Below are 21,967 nucleotides of genomic sequence, written 5' to 3' on the forward strand. Positions count from 1 at the left end.
CCTAACTGTTTATGTTCATTTTAGACAGTAAAGTTTTCTATGCCTGCTCTTTCTCTGAGATGTTGAAAGTTTTGTTCATTTTGAGACAATCTGCAACTGTCTGCTGACTTTTTCCGGCCAATTAGATTAGTACTTTACAGTTCAATACCCAGCTTCAAACATTCCTACCATATTGAAGTATTAGTTTTGATTGAATCTCTTCCTAAAGCCGAACATTTCACCCCCAAACCACAACATTTTTTTTCTCTCATTTTTAGCCATTGAAGAAAAGGTCAATATATTTTCATCACAGTTTGTCATTCAAAACTCCAAACTACTTTGATTTTCTGTTGTCCTTCATTTAGAGACCTTTTCCTGGAGCACCTTGCAGTACATTTTTTTACCACACAAACAATGAATCTGCAGTCTTTAACCTCTAAACTACAGCACCTAATATGTATCTTTCTCCCATCTTTGCCCTTTTCATTCCCTGCAGGTATATCAGATCTATGCACGTCAGTCTGCTGAGGAGGTTCATAAAGTTCTCTGTTCGGTTGGAGCGGACTACATCGTACTGGAGGACAGCATCTGCTATGAGCGCAGGCACAGCCGTGGTTGTAGGCTGAGGGACCTGCTCGACCTGGCAAACGGACATGTGGGTCACACACATCATCTCCAGTTCATGCCCACACACACACACCACACTCGTTCCATTTAAATTAAAGTTTCTCTGCAAGAACCAGAGACTTTTTTCAGCGGCTAAAACTAACAACTTTGCTCTTTACTGAATCCTCATGTGGCTATAAACAAATATAATTTGGGTTAGATGCTAAGCTCACTGGTCTTGGTTGATTGTTTTTATATTGGAAATCTTTTGAGCTCTCTGAGGGGTTTTCATTTCTCATGTAAAATTTCTTTAACTGTGAAGTTAATGCTTACATTTTTCCTTTTGTCACATCAACTTGTTCCCTTTCAGTCGGTCTCTCTCTCTACGTCATGTCGTTGACCGACAAATTCTACTACAAGTGTAAACTAAATGCACAATGGCATGCAATTATTGCACCCAGATGTCGATGATCACAGTGTGAGTATAATAAGGCAGTAGGTGCAATGCATACCAGCTTTTCGATTCGGAGCCACTTTTTCTACTCCCTGACCGAGGGAACACTCGGCTCGGACGCATTGTCACTCAGCTGACCACAGAGCCTACGCAAATATGCGTTTCCCCCAGTGAGTCTTCTCACACAGACACAGTGCAAAGTCCAGCAGGATGAATAGCAAGTCTTGCTAGTGGTGCCATATTGGCCCACTCTGACCTGGTTCCCCAAAATAGTGCTCCTCATGACAGCCCCTCCTTGGCCGATTCCTCTGAGGAAGGATCTGCTGGCTCAGAGACGGGTCATCGTTTGGCACCCGCAGAGGTTCTAGTTGACCTACCCCTGGAGGTAGCGATCACCATCACTTTGTCGAGAGCACCATCTACGAGACACACTTATGCCTTGAAGTGGAACCTGTTCATTGAGTGGTGTTCTTCTCACTGAGAAGACCCCCGGAGATGCCTGATTGCGGTTGCGCTTCCTTTGTGCAGCAAAGGCTGGAGCGAAGGCTGTCTCCCTTCACCCACAAAGTCCAGGTTGCTGCTATTGCTGCATATCATGACCCTGTGAATGGGAAGTCTTTAGGTAAGCATGACCTCGTCATCAGGTTCCTTAGAGGGGCTGGGAGGTTAAATCCTTCTCGGCCCCCCTCTGTACTGTCTTGGGCCCAATCGAGCCCTTGCATTCAGCTGAGCTAAAGCTTCCTTAATTGAAAACTCTGCTCCTGTTTGCACTGGCTTCCATCAAGAGGGTAGGGGAACTGCACGCATTTTCGGTCGACGATTTGTGCCTAGAGTTTAGGACGGCTGACTTCCAGGTAATCCTGAGGCCCCAGCCTGGCTGTGTGGCCAAGGTTCTCACTACTCCCTTCAAAGACCATATGGTGAAGCTGCAAGCACTGCCCCTGGAGGAGGCAGACCCAGCCCTGGCTTTGCTCTGTCCCGTCCAAGCATTAAGATGCTATGTAGACTGGACACAAAGCTTCAGAACATCAGATCAGCTCTATGTTACGGAGGCCGGCAGAAGGGGAATGGTGTTCTCACCTCAAATAAGTAGTGGCACCGAGAGGCCCCGGTTAGTGTCGGCTTGCTAAAACTGCTCCAGAGTGTCCATACTGTAGACCCTGATGAGATCCTCCATCACGTTCAGCAGCTGGACGTGGCGGAACATCTGGTGCCAGGCCTTCACAATGAATCCGTGAGAACCGTTAAAGGCTGGGTCCAATATTGAGACCAAAGTGGTACTCATATGTGTACAGTCCAAGGTATAGCCTTAGAGTCTGTGTTTTCCTGCAGACTTCTGTCTTCCATGAGGGTTACAATCACCTCTATTTTCTCCATATACACCTAAACAGATGCTATGTGTGTATTTGTTTCCGAAAACTCCTTCAGGAAGGATGGGGCTTCTGCAGTGTCCCTGTTCCCAGTGAAACGGTTACGTTTTCCCAGTGTTATCCAATCTCACTCAGTGTGGTAGTGCTTTGACAAAGGTGAATGGAACTACTTTCGAGCCCCGGCCTACACCAAATGGGGTGCAGGCGGCTCACACAGGGCACTGGAAGGAGCAGAACTCATGGTGTTTTGGTAGGGATTCGAGAGTGACTGACTGAAAGGGAATGTATTGGTTATGTATGGTAACAATCGTTCCCTGAAGAAGGGAACTGAGAAGTCAGGTCCCGTCGCAACAGTTGTTGTACCACCGCTGAGCCGCCTGGTCACCGGCTCGACTCCTCAGTGAAATCCTGGTATGTTTGCACATGCTGCCTTATTATACTCATGCTGTGATCAGCAGCAGCTGGATGCAATAATTGCATGCCAATGTGCATTGGCTCGTTTAGTTTACACTCGAAGTAGATTGGTCTATCGAAGCGATATCCCAGATTGTCAGTCACCGACGTGACGTCTCAGTTACCTCCTTCAGGGAACGGGGTTACCATACGTAACCGAGACGTTCTCACTCACCCACAGATCATAGTTATTAAATACTGTTTCACCCTGTGTGCAATGTGGCTTAAGTTAGTCTTTTTGCTTGGGTAGCTTGATTGTTCTTTTGTAGTTGATTACAGTTGTGCATAATATCTGACAAAAGCAAAATTTCCAAGTTCTAAGCTGCAGCACTTTGTGTAATGTCTGTGCACATGTCAACTACAAAAAAAAAAAAAAAAAGAAAATAAAAAAAAATCTCCCCCACATCCTGGCAAAAAGCTCCAGCTGAAAATAGTTTGTCAGCAGTTGTCATTCATGTGTCTGAAGTGAATGCCATGCCTTTGAAAGATCTCACAGAAGTTTGCCTCACTTGCTCCTCTTATCCGACTTCGAGCTGCCAGTAAAAGAGCCTCACTCGCTTTCTCGTTTGATGAAACCTGATTTCTTTCCTCAGTCTGCCTCCAGCAGTTTGCATAAGATTCACTCTTGTAACATGTTCTGTGTGCATACATTATTCTAACCTTGATTAAACATATCTGGTTTAATTAAAGCTTGCTAATTGCAGACAGAACTACCAATGAAGGAGTGAATATGTAATATCAATGGCCCAGAAACAGCCATGTGTTGTGTGGGATATTTGTATTTATTTATTTATTTTCTTTTTTTTTTTTTTTCGCTCTGATCTCTCCCATGGGTGGCAGTTCTTTCTATCTCTGGGTGCTTAAATAATCTCACAGCAGCATTTCAAGGCCTTTCTGTTAATTTGGGAATATATCTCAAAGTAAATGTTTAAAAAAACCTCAGGGCACACTTTCTCTAAGATTTGAAAGATAAAGAATGCACTTTAAAAGAAGGCTTCTGAGACTCTTCTTCATCTGAGAATATGCCCTTTATTTTTCACTGTTGAGAAATATCAGCTTATAGAAAAGTAGCACCATTTCAATAATTATTTGTTTGTGTTTTTATTACAGATCATGGATGGCCCAGGTGAAAACGAGCCGGACCTCATCCCTGCAACTCACCCGCGTTTTTGTGAGGCCATTAAGAGCGACATGCCTCCGTATTTAACCCTCTTCACACGAGTGTTCAAAAACAAGACGTTTCACGTGTACAAACTCAAGAAACTCAAGAAGAAAAACAAAGCTGAGAACGTTCTATAATGCTTATTCCTCAACAGCAGTCGCCCACCTTCACTGGATGAATGAACTCCCCATCTGGAATGTTCAATGAGTGTGTGATAGTAGCAGGTGTGTGTGAGTGTGTGTGTTCGGCTGTGTGAAAGAGAGAGATTGGAGAGATGCCTGATTGAGCCAGCACGCACTAGATGATTTGGTACGTGTTTGTGTGTGTAAATCTGCTCTGAGTCGGTCTGCCGCAACAGGAGCTCAAGTTTAACATGGAGAGACGGGAGGAAAAGCTTTTTTCTCACAGTCTGTCGCATCCCCTCACTCTCTCTCTCTCTCTGATCATCACATCTCTTTCGACACGTGCCCTTCCACTAAACACACATTTAGGCTCTTGCACACAATGTGAACTAAAGATGCAACAATTGCTTTCACAGCCTCATTACTGTCACACTTCCAACAAAATCAAATGAGGAAACAGCAATGGATATCAATGATTTGAAATTGGATCTCACAAGAGCAGTTTGGGGTAATTAGTGACTGTGGTAGTGTTGTCTTTAATCTGGCAAACTGTGTCAATTTGAACTACATCATGCTGTTTGGCTGTGTAAAAATATATGTATATATACTCTGAAGAACAGTCTTGCTCATGGGCATAAAGAAATTTATGGAATTGGGCATAAATGCTCCTAAGAATAAATGTCACAAAATTTACTTTGATCTAGAAATGAATTATGTTTCAAATAAAACTTTTTTTGTTGTTCTTTTGGACTCCACTCTATACGTTATTTGCATTAGTTGTGTAAGTAGGAGGCCATCACTGACACAATATATGGTTTAAAAGGCTTTAGACATTTGACATTGTAAATCAGACATACAATTTAGAATGTTTTAGGATGAACAGCTGAAGTGATCTTAAAGGTTAGACATATCCCATCACATTTCCTTAATCCTGAATTGTGAATTTGTAGTTCGGTTGAAATATTCAGTTTGAGTCTTTTTAAAACATAGTTAAAAAATATTGAATGGTCAACAATGCTATGATGCTTATTTTTCATCTTAAAACGTTTGTTCGCCCAAAAATGAAAATTGTCATTAATAACTCACCCTCATGTCGTTCCAAACCAGTAAGACCTCCATTTATCTTCGGAACACAGTTTAAGATATTTTAGATTTAGTCCGAGAGCTCTCAGTCACTCCATTGAAGCTGTGTGTAAGGTATACTGTCCATGTCCAGAAAGGTAAGAAAGACATCATCAAAGTAGTCCATGTGACATCGGAGGGTCAGTTAGAATATTTTGAAGCATCTGAAATACATTTTGGTCTAAAAATAGCAAAACATTCGACTTTATTCAGCATTGTCTTCTCTTGAAAGAGTTCAAAACAAAGCAGTCTGTCATATCCGGTTCGCGAACGAATCATTCGATGTAAACGGATCTTTTTGAACCAGTTCACCAAATCGAACTGAATCGTTTTAAACGGTTCGCGTCTCCAACACGCATTAATCCACAAATGACTTGAGCTGTTAACTTTTTTAATTTGGCTGACACTCCCTCTGAGTTGAAACAAACCAATATCCCGGAGTAATTCATGTACTCCGACAGTACACTGACTGAACTGATGTGAAAGATGAACACCGAGCCGAGCCAGATAATGACTCGTTCACGATTCAACCGGTTGCATCGGTTTTCGGATCACCAGTATTTCTCTCGGACAGTTCGATTCAATAAATCGGTTGAAGAAAACGGTTCACCTGTTCTTTTGCGCTCGACGTAATGGCGTCATTGGCGATGATTACAAGCCTTCGGTTCAATGGGCTCATGACATTAGCACAGAATCAGTTCAGAATCAATCACCAAAAGAATCAATTCGGTTCAGACGCTCCGTGTGTCGGTGCTTCACGCTGAATCATGCACTCATTGCGCAGTATCATCAGATCCGCGGTTCTCGAATCGGACACGTCTGACTCTGACAGAAACGGTTCTTGACTCGTGAACGAGTCATTATCTGGCTCTGCTCGGTGTTCTGTTCAACTTCAGTCCTCTCTTCACAGCAGTTCAGTCAGTATACTGTTTGAGTACATGAATTACTCCAGGATATTGGTTTGTTTGAACTCAGGGGGAGTGTCAGCCACATTAAAAAATGTAAAGGCCATGTTGCAGGTTAACCACCACTTTTGATTAATGGGTACATAAATCATTCAAGATATGTATATAATTTTTAAAATGTCTCAAAAATGGTCTTGACCTAAGTTTTTGGTATTAACGTTTTTTTTTTTTTTTACACAACTCGACGTCACGTTGGGGAGAAGTCGAGGAAAGGTATAGCATCAGCCTAGTTTGATGCCGCATTCCAGGCAACCTGTAACCCGTGTTTTTCCAAACTCAAACCCGTGAAAGTGCACTGGAACGCCAATCAAACCCGTGACTTCCCACCCGTGAACTCGTGTCTCATACTAGATCGATGTAATCCGAGTTCCGAGGTCACACAGCATGCAAAACAACGATGACAGCCCCTACGAATAATACTGCCTACGGATGCAGTGTTTATGCAAGTGGTACAAGTTGAAAAAACGATTTTAGGTCAATGTGACATTGCAATAAAATAAATAATCTAGTTACAATTCCTTGCGCTCAGAAAGTTTGGCGTAACTTGCCTGGGACGGTACAAAGTCGTTAGTAGTGGTATGAAATCGTGATTACGAGCTCAAAAACCTGCCTGGAGCGCAGCATCATAACTATAGCGACTGACTGGGATGAGGAAAAGGTGGAAAGAGCCAACATGTATGATGGCCCACAGCCGTGTAATTTCGATCGAGCCAGCCGTAAGAGGGCAAATGAGGAATTGCCAAGAACTGATGTCTGTCAAAGCTAATTAAATGCATGGTCCTAGGAGAATGAGTGGAGAGTTGGTGAAGTGCCCTGGTGAGTTGCTATCATTTAGCATCGCAGCAATGAGCACTGGAGCTAGTCTACGAGCAGCAGTGCACAATAACAACACACACACACACACACACACATACAGTATTGTTCAAAATAATAGCAGTACAATGTGACTAACCAGAATAATCAAGGTTTTTCGTATATTTTTTTATTGCTACGTGGCAAACAAGTTACCAGTAGGTTCAGTAGATTCTCAGAAAACAAATGAGACCCAGCATTCATGATATGCACGCTCTTAAGGCTGTGCAATTGGGCAATTAGTTGAATTAGTTGAAAGGGGTGTGTTCAAAAAAATAGCAGTGTGGCATTCAATAACTGAGGTCATCAATTTTGTGAAGAAACAGGTGTGAATCAGGTGGCCCCTATTTAAGGATGAAGCCAACACTTGTTGAACATGCATTTGAAAGCTGAGGAAAATGGGTCGTTCAAGACATTGTTCAGAAGAACAGCGTACTTTGATTAAAAAGTTTATTAGAGAGGGGAAAACCTATAAAGAGGTGCAAAAAATGATAGGCTGTTCAGCTAAAATGATCTCCAATGCCTTAAAATGGAGAGCAAAACCAGAGAGACGTGGAAGAAAACGGAAGACAACCATCAAAATGGATAGAAGAATAACCAGAATGGCAAAGGCTCAGCCAATGATCACCTCCAGGATGATCAAAGACAGTCTGGAGTTACCTGTAAGTACTGTGACAGTTAGAAGACGTCTGTGTGAAGCTAATCTATTTTCAAGAATCCCCCGCAAAGTCCCTCTGTTAAAAAAAAGGCATGTGCAGAAGAGGTTACAATTTGCCAAAGAACACATCAACTGGCCTAAAGAGAAATGGAGGAACATTTTGTGGACTGATGAGAGTAAAATTGTTCTTTTTGGGTCCAAGGGCCACAGGCAGTTTGTGAGACGACCCCCAAACTCTGAATTCAAGCCACAGTACACAGTGAAGACAGTGAAGCATGGAGGTGCAAGCATCATGATATGGGCATGTTTCTCCTACTATGGTGTTGGGCCTATTTATCGCATACCAGGGATCATGGATCCGTTTGCATATGTTAAAATACTTGAAGAGGTCATGTTGCCCTATGCTGAAGAGGACATGCCCTTGAAATGGTTGTTTCAACAAGACAATGACCCAAAACACACTAGTAAACGGGCAAAGTCTTGGTTCCAAACCAACAAAATTAATGTTATGGAGTGGCCAGCCCAATCTCCAGACCTTAATCCAATTGAGAACTTGTGGGGTGATATCAAAAATGCTGTTTCTGAAGCAAAACCAAGAAATGTGAATGAATTGTGGAATGTTGTTAAAGAATCATGGAGTGGAATAAAAGCTGAGAGGTGCCACAAGTTGGTTGACTCCATGCCACACAGATGTCAAGCAGTTTTAAAAAACTGTGGTCATACAACTAAATATTAGTTTAGTGATTCACAGGATTGCTAAATCCCAGAAAAAAAAAAAATGTTTGTACAAAATAGTTTTGAGTTTGTACAGTCAAAGGTAGACACTGCTATTTTTTTGAACACACCCCTTTCAACTAATTGCCCAATTGCACAGCCTTAAGAGCGTGCATATCATGAATGCTGGGTCTTGTTTGTTTTCTGACAATCTACTGAACCTACTGGTAACTTGTTTGCCACGTAGCAATAAAAAATATACTAAAAACCTTGATTATTCTGGTTAGTCACATTGTACTGCTATTATTTTGAACAATACTGTATATATATATATTTTATTTTATTTATTTTTTACTGTCATTGAGTAGCACCGAGTAAAAAAAATCTACGTTTTCTTTATATCTAGTGGCAGTGATCGTGACGTTAGTTCAGATAAGTACCGGTAACCTTTGTCATAGTGTCATAGAACTGGTAAACTTTTGTCTTTGTCATATAGAAATAGAAGGCATCATGCTAGCTATATGGACGTTTCTAAGCGTTTATCTCTTCCTCCGGTGAAAATGTTGTTGCAAACGTAGCCGCGTGTCTGTCGCTGTGTTTGGCAGGTGCTTGTGTGGGCGGTGCTGTCCCATGGAAACTGCGCTGAAAAGCTTGTGCTGTAGGGAAGTGAGTGCGTTTGGGTCGCTGTTGGTCGATATATATCTATCTATCTTTCTGTCTATCTATCTATATGTGTAGTCTATCTATCTATATATATACCTATCTATGTATTTATCTATTTCTCTATAATCTGCGCTATATGAATACTCTCGTCTCTCTAGTCACTCTCAATGCTCTCAAGGCGGGCTTTGGTAAATTCTCTCCCCAACGTGACGTGATGCAATGCATTGTGGGGGAAAGGAGACCGCTGTAAGATAGTACCTGTACCTACTTTTTCGTATTATATTCCGTTTTGTGATACCCAACAACATAAAATACAATGGATAACAGTTTAAATGTTTATTACCAACAAGCAAATTGCACAAATTTTGTAAAAAAAATTAACCTTGCAACACGGCCTTTAACAGCTTAAGTCCTTTGTGGATTAATGCGTATTGGATACGCGATCAAGTTCGATTTGGTGAAATAGTTCAAAAAGATCCGGTTACATCGAATGATTTGTTCGCGAACCGGATATGACAAACTGCTTTGTTTTGAACTCTCTCACAACAGACACGAAAGAGAAGACAATGCTGAATAAAATCGTAGTTTTTGCTATTTTTAGACCAAAATTTATTTTCGATGCTTCAAAATATTCTAACTGACCCTCTGATGTCACATGGACTACTTTATTTTTTTCTTACCTTTCTGGACATGGACAGTATACCGTATACACAGTTTCAATGGAGGGACTGAGAGCTCTCAGACTTAAATCTAAAATATCTTAAACTGTGTTCCGTAGATAAATGGAGGTCTTACTGGTTTGGAACAACATAAAGGCGAGTTATTAATTACATAATTTTCCTTTCCATTTTGGGATAAGCTAAATTATAACTTGTAGATAACGACTCGTGCATTCAAAAAACCTTCAAATGTGTGTTCTCAAGTGATGCCAAAATTTACCTACCTTCAATCTTTGCTGCTGTTTTTTTCCTCCCCAGGATATTGGTAAAAAAACTTTTTGAATAACTTTAAAGTGTTTAAAGATAAAATGCTGTTTCTTTTCTGCAAATTTGGTTTGTTGCATGAGGGCTCCTCTGTGACATTCTGTGATTGTATTATAATATGGTGAATCAGTTGTTGTTATCTTACCTCTCAGACAACTTTCATGTAAACCTTTGCTTTACATATCATCTGTCACAACACATTGTTCCTCAGGCGATGATCTTTATAGAGCTGTGTGCTTTGATTTCATATGCTGACATTGTTTAACTTTAAGAGTTCTTTGGTATGGTTCATTGCACTAGATTGTTACTGTGGTATTTCACGCAGATGGATTGTTCCCATTTGTGTCAAAAGTGTTGATTTGTTTTTGGATGTTCAGTGTCCTTTTCCATTTTTGTATTAAAGCAGATTTCTATGGTGGATGCTGCAGAGCTGTTACTACAAAAGGACTTCTGTCATTTGAAGTCAAATCACAAAGGCATTTTGATAAATACAGGTCAGAGATTTTAGGCCACTCTCATTTCATGTTCTGCATTATCTCAAATTAATTACAGCTCCGTTTCCACATAAATAGGCCACTTATTCATCAAGAGACTTAAAGCCCTGCTGTTTCAATTGAATGTTGCAGTATTTAACAGTGGTATTCAAGTATAATTGAAGGCGTAACAGAAGAACTCCATTTATTGAGAAAGAAAAAACGATTTTAAAGGATGCAAATACAAAATGTCAAGATACTTTTACCAATTTAAAGAAGGATTAAATAATACATGAAAAAACAAGCTTTAAACAGAATTAGATCCCTTTATATATATTTTTAAAAAGCAATTAACTTTGTTTTGATATGCACAAATGAGGTAAAAACATTGTTTCACAAAATAGAGTACTGTATATATTTACCACACAAATAAACAGGTGGCCTTGGTTCAAAATTGCAGAGGAATTGGTTTTGTAAGATAAGGATTTCTGTAATTCAAAGACAGAGCCCATGCTTCATTCATGAATACTCTCACCTCGCACTGGATTCTCCCCAATCCCCTTACGAGGATGACTCCAAACGGCAATCCCGTTGGCCTCTTTTTAACTCAATGAAATAGCAAGCATTGCACTTCCAACTATATTTCTTAGCTTCGACTTGAAAACCTCTTGTTGCTGCCTTTGGAAATATTGGCACTTTTTGAGATCCGTAATAAGAGTGACGACTTCTCCATCGAGTTTTCCAACTCCCATGATCCTTTGGTTCACAGCATGACAGTGAGCGATCAGTTCACATTAGGATTAGCACTCTGATGTCTTTTAACACACTCCTACTCGCTCCACTCTCCTCAGCAAGCCTGTCATGCTCCACATACTGCATTCTCCGGAAAAATATATAAATAAATAAATAACAGAAATGATAAAAGGAGGGCAAAAAACATTGCCTTAAAATGCATAAAATACAAGGTTGGCATTTGAGGGCTCACGGGGGGAGACTTTTAGTTATTTCTTTTGCACACACTTTTTCTTCAACCCATGCAGCCTCACCACATGCGTTCACAAGCCCATTAAACATGTTACATGGGAGTTATTCAGGGTCTGAAACCTCTGGCCACCGACTACCTGAATGCACCTGGTACCGAGGCCCATTTCTTTCACTGCAGTGCCGAATAATGTGATGGGATACAAGGGGTTATTTATAGTAGAACAGGAAATGACGATACAGACGGGTAAGCTGGTTTGGTTAATAATACAATACTCTCGGTAGGAAGCAAACTAGACTGTAAGCTCACTCCAGTCCTGAAAGCTTTTCCAGCAGAGCTTGATATCACGTTTGTGTTGATCGCATGGAACAACTCTCTCGTTCGTTCATTTGTCTTAATGGCTATCCTTTAGTTTGGCAGACTCTGATTGCTACCGCTCAGCAAAGCGTGAGAGCCAAGAGAGTTTTTGATAGTTTTCAGCTACAGAAAACTTCCATCTCATGCCAGCCACTCAACCTTGTCCCTCAACCACATTTGTATTCCAGCCGTTCCTTCGTTCCTTTTTGGCTAGAAAAAAGGGGGCACAATTTGTATTCCCAAGGAATGTCTCCTAAAATGCCAAACAATAAGGCTGCTTTCTGTTTCATTTTACTCATGGTTTTTCAAACATCTTCAGTTTGTATTGGTCTTTTTTCCTGCAGACTGCCTCTTTCATCCTCACATCTGAGTGAACAGAATCTAAGCGGAGGGCTGAGCAAATAGAAAAAAAAAAATCAACAGTATCCAAGTATGAAGTTATGATTGATGAACACAAGTGGCCACCCTGACAGAACAAGTGGCAAACTGATTTCAGAGTGCGGCCCAAGAAGGACAAACCCCTTCCTAGTCGCATCTGAGCACGGCAGTTTATTTTTCTTCCCATCTTTCTTTTATTTAAGAACATATAGACCAAACAGACATATAGAACACGTCCAAAGCGCTCTGCCAATGATGGTCACAAAGACAACAAATGGTTCCACTAAAATCATTGTCATCTGCAAGTCACTTTAATAAAGATACCCGTTCAGGGCTTAAAATCTGCCATGACCACAACTTGCTGTGCCCTGGATTAGCACATCCCATTTGCAGTTCACTGAGAGTCTCAAATGCCACCCACCTCCATAGGCAGAGGGAGTGTCTCGCATGAAGTAATGCATCCAGAGAAAGCCAAAGCGTAGGAGTTTTCGGCGTAAGAAAAATCCCTCTGGTTTTTAGACAAGTCTTTAGTGGTCTCCCTCCTCTCCTCATGCTGCAGGAACCCTTCCTGGCAGTTCCTTAGAGGTCGTTGCCCTCGGCCCGCTCATAGAGTGCTTTCAGCTTCTCGAAGCGCGGTCCCCACTCTTTCAAACACTCGTGACCTGCCGTTGTTCCCTCTTCCAGCCCAGCGGAACTGAAGGAGCTCAGTGACCCGGCCAGCGACCCACCCCCCTCAGTAGAGAAGACCTGAAGCGAGTCGAAGGGTGCTGTCTCCGGGTGCTGGTCGGCATCACGGATAATTTCACACAGGTAGCGGGCCAGGTCCTGGCTGGAGAATGACAAGCTCTTGCGGGCCAGCTGGGCTGCTCGGCTGGGATTTGCAGTCTGGCCTTGAGCCGGAGAGCGGCAGGGGGGTACGTCCCTACGGATGGTGGCTGTTCCCGAGGAGATGGAGGAGGTGGTGGTGGTCGTGCCTGCTCTAGAGCTGGGGTCAGGCTGGTAAAAATGTTGTTGTTGCTGCTGGGAGGGAGGGTGGTGATGGATGGCTCGCGACCGGCTGTACTGCACCGACTGGGCTGGGCTGGGCTGCAGGGACTTCTGGAGCTCTGCCATATCATAGGCATTCTGATGGGGAGTGAGAGAGAGGTAAATTAAATGCATAAAGCCCCGACAAATAACAAGATCATGAGCATTATATAACATGCCATTATGTTTAGGAACTGGTGTAATAACAACAACGTCTGCCACAAAAACTGCTACATCTAATAAGACCGAACTCACTGACGAAATAAGCTGCTTGTCTGTACTCCTTCATCATATAATTTATTATCCCCCAAACTGTTAATGGCATTAATCCGGATTCAAGCTGCTAATGCTGCATTCTGATTAACACCTTTGTGTGCATCTTCCTGCACCTGAGAGGAAGAATCCTGACAGACGCAGTGAAGAGCATAGCCCGGCATTACACACTCAGTCAACGCAACAAAACAAGATACCAGTCCCCTTCTCCCATTGAGAGTCAGCATTAATCCCATTCCACCGACGATGATTCCTCATGTTATTTAGCGGTGCAGCTCTTGGGGGAGGAAGAAAAACATATAATGGCCCTTGAGGAAAAAAATAGACGAAGAGGAAGAGGAGAAAGAGAGACTGAGAGGGAGGTGTGGGTGACACGGGTGTGGGCGTAATTGATTACATGATGAGGAAGATGTGTGAAACCTCATCAGATGGAGAGTGTCAGAGCACCACTATGCATCTGATAATCATGTAACAGGATTTTATACATGGCAGATATGAGAATAAAAGATCCTGCAACTTATCTACACCCACATACTTCAGAAAGATCAGAGAAGCGGGCGGTTATATCAAACACCCCAAACCTCTTGTTCGCTGGGCTTCTTTAAATAAAAGCCACATTCTGAAAAATCGAGTTGTCGCACTCTCTCTGCGCTCATCGAAGCCACTTGTCATCGGTATCAGAGTGTATTTTTTTACATTTTAGAGGTTGTCATAGAGACAAACTGACAAGGGTGCCTCGCATCGACGGGGATGCATGACAGCCTGTACAAGTTGTCACAGTAACTTTGAGCACTTGCTTGTCCTCGTGTGTCCGAAGCAGATGTTGGATTCTCTGACCTGTGATCTGAAATCAATTTAGAAACAGAAGTCATGCACTCACCTGATCCTCCTCCCCACCGCCCTCCTCGTCGTAGTTGAGCACGTTCTCTCGAATGTCCTCCCATCCGTCATGGTGCGCAGAGACGTTATATACACCCTCCTTCAGCCCCTTATAGCTCCTCCAGCGTGTGTACAGGAAAATCCCCAACAGCAGCACTGCGAGGAAACAGAAAGTGGTGGAGAATTACCTTGATTGTTCTGAACAAGGATCACTTCAGCCTATTATAATCTGCAGGAAACGCTGACCCTTTTCCAAAATCAGGTTGAACTACTTTTAGGCGAGCCGGCCTGTGAAAGCACATTGCCTGAAGTGTCCCGCAGGTTGTGCTTTCCTGGCACTAAGGTGGCTTGATGTCAGCATGATGACTTTGTAGACATGGCCTTGATTTGCCACAGACAGATTATTTCAGTGAGCGCTGAGGCTTGTGTCAAGTATAGCTCGCTGAATCAATCCTGCTTGGCACCACTCTGACCTTTAGAGTATATTATCTTGCTATCGAATGCCCAGTACACTTCAATCTGCCAACACTCTATTCTCTCCGTCTCTCTCTTTTCGATTCAGATCTCTTCTCCATTTACCTCTTTCTTTTGTATGCTTGCCTTTTGTGGTTTCATCTCTTTCTATCTTCAGATCTTTTGAGATTTTCTCTTTCCCTTCCTGGATTTTTTGCTTCCACTTCATTACCTCAGCAGGGGTAATATGTGTCTATTGCAACCTTTTTTTAAGGTTGACCTCGTGAATAATTCCAGTTTTAGACTTTCAAGTCAGCAAGACGTGTGAACCTGACATGTGGTGAAGGGACCATAAAGAGGCTGAGAAAAGCACTATTTCTGTGAGAAGGTCTCATAATGGCCTTGTCAGAGAACTTGATAACTGCTTTTGGATTAATCTAAAGGATCTGTGCACTTAACTGAAAGCCTCGCAGCACAATTCCACACCGATGACTCTTAACAGACTAAAAAACACAATCTGACACCCCACAATCTCAATCCTTGCCAGTAACTACGCCACACACAACTGCACAACATATATGTGCTCTTTTTAAAGATTCGTCACACCGTGTCACCACCTAAGGAAGATGCTTGAAATGAAAAGCCGTTTTAAGTTCAGTTTTGTCCTCCAATCAGTGCAATGAACTGAGCTTAAGATTTCAATTGTGAGGTTGGAGAGTCTCCGTAATCAAATGCATGCTGTTGGTGAAATGTCTCATTTGCAAACAGAAAAATAAGTCTTGATGAAGGAAGACCGTTTCTGTTCTGACATATGGCATGTGTTGTAGCATAGTTTTGTCAAGCTTTGTAGAAGATGATGACAAGATGTTCAGCAAGCCATACGGAGTGTGTCTATCCAACTGAGATCATTTGTGCAAAAAAAAAAATGGCTTCAGACAACTGTGGCATATGTGTGATATACAGAACCTGTGTAAAAAATGACACTGAAAAATGTTTCACACTTACAATTTTAAAAGTCTTGCAAGACCATTATTAAACTGTCAGACTGTCCAGCCACTGTATGAGAAAAAAGGCTGAAATTTATATAATTTTATTCCTTATTCATTGCCAAATGTGAATTCATTTAATTGCCATTTCTGTCTAAAAATGGTCATCTTCATTAATATGCCTTAAAAATGACCTAAAATCTGGTTTCCTCCCTCTCACACGATTTCTCTCTCCAACAGTCTAACTTTTCACAGTAATTTTTTTGAATGCATCTTGTGTGGTTGCTATTGAGTGAGAGGCTTCTTCATCTGATTCCAGACAAGCCTTCTGTCTCCTCTCTGCCTGCTTCATCGATCACATGACCCTCCAATCTGACCCTTCAGACCTCTCTCAGGACGCCCGAGACCAGCCCAGCATCCTAATCTCCACAGCAGAGATGATAAACACTGCAATATAGAAAGACATTCAGGCGCCTCTTCTGTTTCTGCTATGGAATGAACTCGTGCCTCAATGTGAAACTCTGAAATTCTAAAGATAACAGACCTTTAGCCAGTGGAGAAATGTTTTTCTCTTCAAGCGCTTCATAGATAGCAAAGTCTGAAAAGAGCGGTTTAAATATATATCAAGGTTTCTGATAAACACTTGAACAGAACATGTTAATGATGATTCCTCATGGTCATTAAATTTATTGTGTTTCTCAAGGAAAACACAGTAAATCAATGCCTGGGCAAAGCATTCGGTTTTATTAAATGAAACACATTGTTCATCCATTTATATATATATATATATATATATATATATATGATTATTAATTTAATAGCATTGACATTCTCCACAAGCAGCACTGAATTTCCTTTACAATACAGAAAATCACAAAGGATGAGAAGGCAGTAAAGACAATCAGAAGAAAAGATAAATCAGGAAACTGAAAATGAGTTACCCGATGCTCTACAGACAAGATTTTACATTGTTCATCTCTCTGTTCTCATTTTCATGGCTTCCCCTATATTTTAACCATTTTTTCCACATACTATATTTACCACAATTTGTTAACTAATCAGATAACTATCCAGTCACTCAAACCTCAAGAGTTTTGCCCAGATGTAATTGCAGTCAGTCGCTCAGACCACATATGAAAACTTTACTCCTACTCTCTTTCTTATGTTTCTGTTCTCTCAGATTACAAATTCTAACCGCATTAGATAATCTGCATACAGGTAATTTGTAATACAAAGATGGTGCTACATATAATAACTATACGCCACTATGACAAAGTGGATTGGTAATGTTCGTCATGCTCTATTTTTATACATCCGTAAAAATAGAAAAGCAGTGTAACACTTAAAGTCTCAATATCTGGTTTCCTCATTTAATAAACAATATCCTATCAATGTTTGGGAGACACATCTGAGACAAAATTGAATGCAATTGAAAAATGCAATCCAGCTAAAGAATATCCAGAATGGGATCTGAAATGTGTAGAACCATGTGAAAGTGAAAATGATGTGACGTGGCCAAGTATGGTGACCCATACTCGGAATTAGTGTTCTGCATTTATCCCATCCAAATTGAACACACACAGCTGTGAACACACACATGGAGCAGTGGGTAGCCATTTTTTTGCTGCGGCACCTGGGGAGCAGCTTGGGTTCAGTGCGTTGCTCAAATAATAATAATAATAATAATAACAATAATAAAGGTTGCATACTATCATATACTATTCAATTTCCCTCTTCCACATCAACACACACACTCGCACTCATGCACAGAGTTTTGAAGCTCACCACTACTTGGTTTAAATGCCCTGAAGCCTCAACAGAAGATCAAATAAAAATATCCAGCATGTTTGCACTGACTTGACTTTGAGTCGGTCTAGATTTGCCTACATTATGGACCAGCTGTCCTCACAATGACAGAAAAACTTGAACTCAACTAAACATATTGACAAGCCAAGAGTCACCAGATAAAAATCTTAATAAAAGTAATAAATAATATCTTAATGAACATATGAAATTGGTGCTGTCATAATTAGCATGTTAATGAAGGAATAAATATATTTAGGTATAGGATACAAAAAAAAATAATAATAATACAGTTGATACAGGGACGGGGCTAGTGCTCTCTTTAGATGCAGGAGCATCTTTATGACCAAATCAAGCAGGAGAAGATGCACTCTTAAGATGTACTCACCACTTCGCCCAAGCGCTAGTCAAACAAACACAGAAATGGTACAGGTGACATGGGAGCTTCAGTAGAACAACAGTGAAGTGCGGTTAGATGAGATATTTCAGGCCATACAGTATGTCAGTAATAATGAGTTTTCTGGTCCTGTCAGCTGTTATACTGTTCTCAAAGCGCGTGCTTTTTAATTGCACACACAAATATGGTGGGGTGTGCTGTAGCCTGTATCATTTGATACTGAAGCACAGAAAAATAAAACGACGAGCATGCATGTCAGATCAATGTCACATTTGGCAGCAGCAGCTCTTTATGTAATAGCAACTGAATAACATAAAAACCCAGCTTCTGTGATGTATGTTATTCAAAGAAAAAAAATGGAAATCAATACCTTTATTAGCATTAAGTGTTCATCTATATTTAATTTAGAATTTAGTGTTTGATAACTTTATTAAATTTCAGTCAATGGTTAAATATTGGGTGGGGGTAATGTTTTCTTCATTTTCGCTAGGTTTGAAAAGCACAAGATGTTGCTCAACAGCATTTTAAATGGTTCATCTTTGTAAATTGTAGTTTGTTTCATTTATAACTCGGAACCACAAGTCTCTGCACAGCAAGTCAAATCAAAGATGAATTTGTTAGTTAAACTTGGACACTGGACTGTAATAATAATAATAATAAAAAATCTAAGTCATAACAATCAATTTACTATAAGTAACTGATGTAATTCAGGTTAATAAATTGCGCTCAGTATTTTAAGACATGCCACTTTTCTTACATCAAAACATGACAACTGTATACATTAGGTGGCTAATAAAAAAAAATGGCTCACATTATGACTTTTCTTCAAACTGTGGTTAAAAAAAACTAATGAGATCTAATTCTCATTTACTTTGAAAAAATACTACAACTCTTCCTTTATAGTCTAACTGTATATCTGTATAGCGTTCAGATGCTTGATCTGAATGCATGTGACATGCATGTAATACTTCAGCACACTGTCTATATGCATTTTCTCAAAAATGATTTATTCGAAACTGACATAACGCAACATTTCAAAGAAATCACATGCTAGTATGATTACCATGCTCTGCTTAAACTGGTTTTGTACCAAAATGACAACTATACAAATTCTAGAAACTTTGTGTAAGCTTTAGAACACATTGTGACATTAAATGTTCAAAGGTTAATGATTAGGAAAATGAGGATGTGGACTTGGTTTAGTTGAATGAGAAAGATCCAAGAGTCCTGATAAAAAGTCTTATGGGGCATATTTTTTAATCTCTGAGCAGATATCACTAAAATGCATGGAAAATGGAGATGGGGTACTGACACTTTGCTGAGAGTCTCTTAACTGAAAGAAACTTTTCACACAGACATTATAAAAAGGATCCCATGAGAGTCACAGAGAGAGAGATTGTCAAAGAGCACTATAAACCATAATCATTCAAGTCCATCTTTTGAAGTTATGATGGGTGGTTATTCCCGCAGGTGAGCATCTACACTGTGTGAATGTCAAATCTGCATATCAGCTCTGCTGTAGAAAGATACTTGAAAATCCAGGTGTAATAGAGGACAAGTGATGCCTCTCCACAGTGGGTTCTCTGGATAGCATGCTGCACTGAATTATGATCATCGCGGAGTCAGTATCCAGTGTTGAATTCTCTTGTGATTTGTAAATTAACACGTACAGAGCATAGCAGTCATAATCTCTCAGGGGCTATTTACACCACAAAACGGAAAGCTTTTTATGTATTTTGACTGTTCATTTACATGACAGTGGCGTTTTGGAGGCCAGAAAATAAACTTTTGAAAACGGGTTTCAGAGTTGGTGAAAAAGATTCCATTATTGCCTTAGTGTAAACAAAACGGGTATTTTTGTGATTACAGTGATGTCAAGCGAGTGCACATTACACATTTGTGAAGAGTTTCTATACAAAGTGACATCAACTACTGGTCTGGCATGCATAATACAGTGTTTTAAGTTGTTTTCATGGATCCATGTGAACAGGCATCGTTTGACAACACTGTTGTCTGTATGTGATAAACACAAAGATAAAATGGTTCCATTTTTAGTAAATCATTGTTGTGTAAACGTACCCTTAGACACCACGATGGCGAAATAAACCCATCAAAATCCACAAATACTAGAACAATCCAATTCCTGCTCAAAGCCATTACGCCACATTTCCCTATTATCTGCTCCTGGAGTTTAACAGATGTACTTTTTCCCTCTTTGCTGTTTATGATATGTTAGTCAGCAAGGGGCTGTTTTTCAGTGGGGAAGAGTGGGGCCTGATTGGTTAGGTGGAGGCGTAGTGTTAGCACGGTATGCTAAACCTATTAACCGCCTTACAGGAAGAAAAAAAATCTTCTTTATGCTGTGCCGAAGCCCTTCATATGGCAGAGAGAACCATATTTCTCTGACTTGCAGCTTGTCTCCATTTGGAATCATTCCAAACTGGCAGGATGGAATGCAGAAAAACAAAGGAGGAAGAAAAAAAAATGAGGGGGTGGGGGGAATTGGTTAAAAACCTTACGGGCTACTTAAATTCAGTTGAGGACAGTCGGGACCATTGAAATTCTGACCAAAACCCTAGTGCATTGATCTCAATTTCCAGCCCGGCTTGGGTAAACAGCACAATGTGTGCCTACAAATCAAGTAATTAACACTTTAAAAAGCAACTGGAGCTGAGAATGAATAAGGTCATGTCAAATCTATAATGGAACGAAACTGTGAGAGGAGGAAAAAGATTGTTTGGTTCCCTTTGGCCTCGCCGAGCGCAGCCATGCAGGCAGATGAGGAAGTCCGAATGAAGGGAGTTAATACGAGTTTCACAGTCATGATCATTGATTATGTAGACTGTGTTCTTTACTGCTGTCAGACAATGCTAGTAAATGCAACACATGGGAACACAATTGGTAGAAACCTTGGCATATGTATGAAATATATACATATAACAAACTCTAAGCTACTACACGGGGAAAGCCGGAACAGTCATATGAATAAATGCATATCTATAATCTCAGGACAAGAATACTGAAGTGCCAACCATCAAAATAAGTTTTAAAAATACATGAGGTTCAGCAGAGGAGGAAGGGCAGAGTATAATATTTATGCGAAAAAAAAATAAAATAAAATAAAAAAACTGGGCTGATGCATTAATTGAAGCATCCTATTGAAACAAATTTTTCAAAGAAAACCAACAATCGGTGTCGACCGAGAGAGACATTATCATTCAACACAACTGAGTAATTAACTGTGCTTTTGTAGTTAAACTGTTCATTAAAACTGTTAAGTTCACCAGTAGTGGTGCTGATTAACTCATTCTTAACCTTGTGCGGTGTTCGGGCACTTTTGACCCAAAGATTTTACATTTTGAAATATAAAAAAATCATAGCTTCATTGGAATGGTACGAAACTTGGTGACTTTTATGTCACTTGGTATGTGAACACAAAAAAAAATTGAGGGCATGATTCGAAAAAGTTAAATGCTCATAAAAAAAAAAAAAAAAAAAAAAATTGTCACACTCATGGTCTTCGGTCAGAAATGAATGACCTCAAGAAATAAATGCACACAAAATTATACACACTCAACACTGCTTCCAGCCACAATATCTAAACATTCTTAAATCAGGAAGTATTTTTTAGACAAGTACATATTTTATATATTTATTTTCATAAAAAAACAAGATAAAATTAAGTGGGATTTTGCTTGAAACAAGCAAAATAATCTGTCAACGGGGTTAAAAAACAAACAAAATAATCTTATTTCTGTTTGAAATAAGATTATTTTGCTTACCACATTGGCAGATTATGTTGCTTGTTTCAAGCAAAAGCTCACTTATATTAAACTTTTTTTTTTTCTTTTTTTATT

General features: G+C 40.4%; 2 protein-coding genes across 10 annotated transcripts in view; one reads left to right on the forward strand and one right to left on the reverse strand.

The window, feature by feature from the left end:
* Positions 1–4,889, forward strand: part of LOC127962087 (probable C-mannosyltransferase DPY19L3) — a 54,660-nt gene extending 49,771 nt beyond the window's left edge. For all 8 annotated transcript variants that reach the window (XM_052561535.1, XM_052561531.1, XM_052561530.1 and 5 more), the window contains 2 exons: positions 476–634; positions 3,973–4,889. In XM_052561535.1, coding sequence (XP_052417495.1) covers positions 476–634; positions 3,973–4,161 — 348 coding nt within the window. In that variant the 3' untranslated portion in view covers positions 4,162–4,889. The remainder of the gene's footprint in view (positions 1–475; positions 635–3,972) is intronic.
* A 5,875-nt stretch (positions 4,890–10,764) lies between these two features.
* si:ch211-186j3.6 (neural-cadherin) overlaps positions 10,765–21,967 on the reverse strand; it is a 298,085-nt gene continuing 286,882 nt past the window's right edge. For both annotated transcript variants that reach the window (XM_052561240.1, XM_052561239.1), the window contains 2 exons: positions 14,473–14,627; positions 10,765–13,418 (listed from right to left, as the gene is read on the reverse strand). In XM_052561240.1, the coding sequence (XP_052417200.1) occupies positions 12,873–13,418; positions 14,473–14,627 (701 nt within the window). In that variant the 3' untranslated portion in view covers positions 10,765–12,872. The remainder of the gene's footprint in view (positions 13,419–14,472; positions 14,628–21,967) is intronic.

Source organism: Carassius gibelio, chromosome B7 (genome assembly GCF_023724105.1).
Source record: "Carassius gibelio isolate Cgi1373 ecotype wild population from Czech Republic chromosome B7, carGib1.2-hapl.c, whole genome shotgun sequence".
In the NCBI taxonomy this organism is placed as follows: Eukaryota; Metazoa; Chordata; class Actinopteri; order Cypriniformes; family Cyprinidae; genus Carassius; species Carassius gibelio.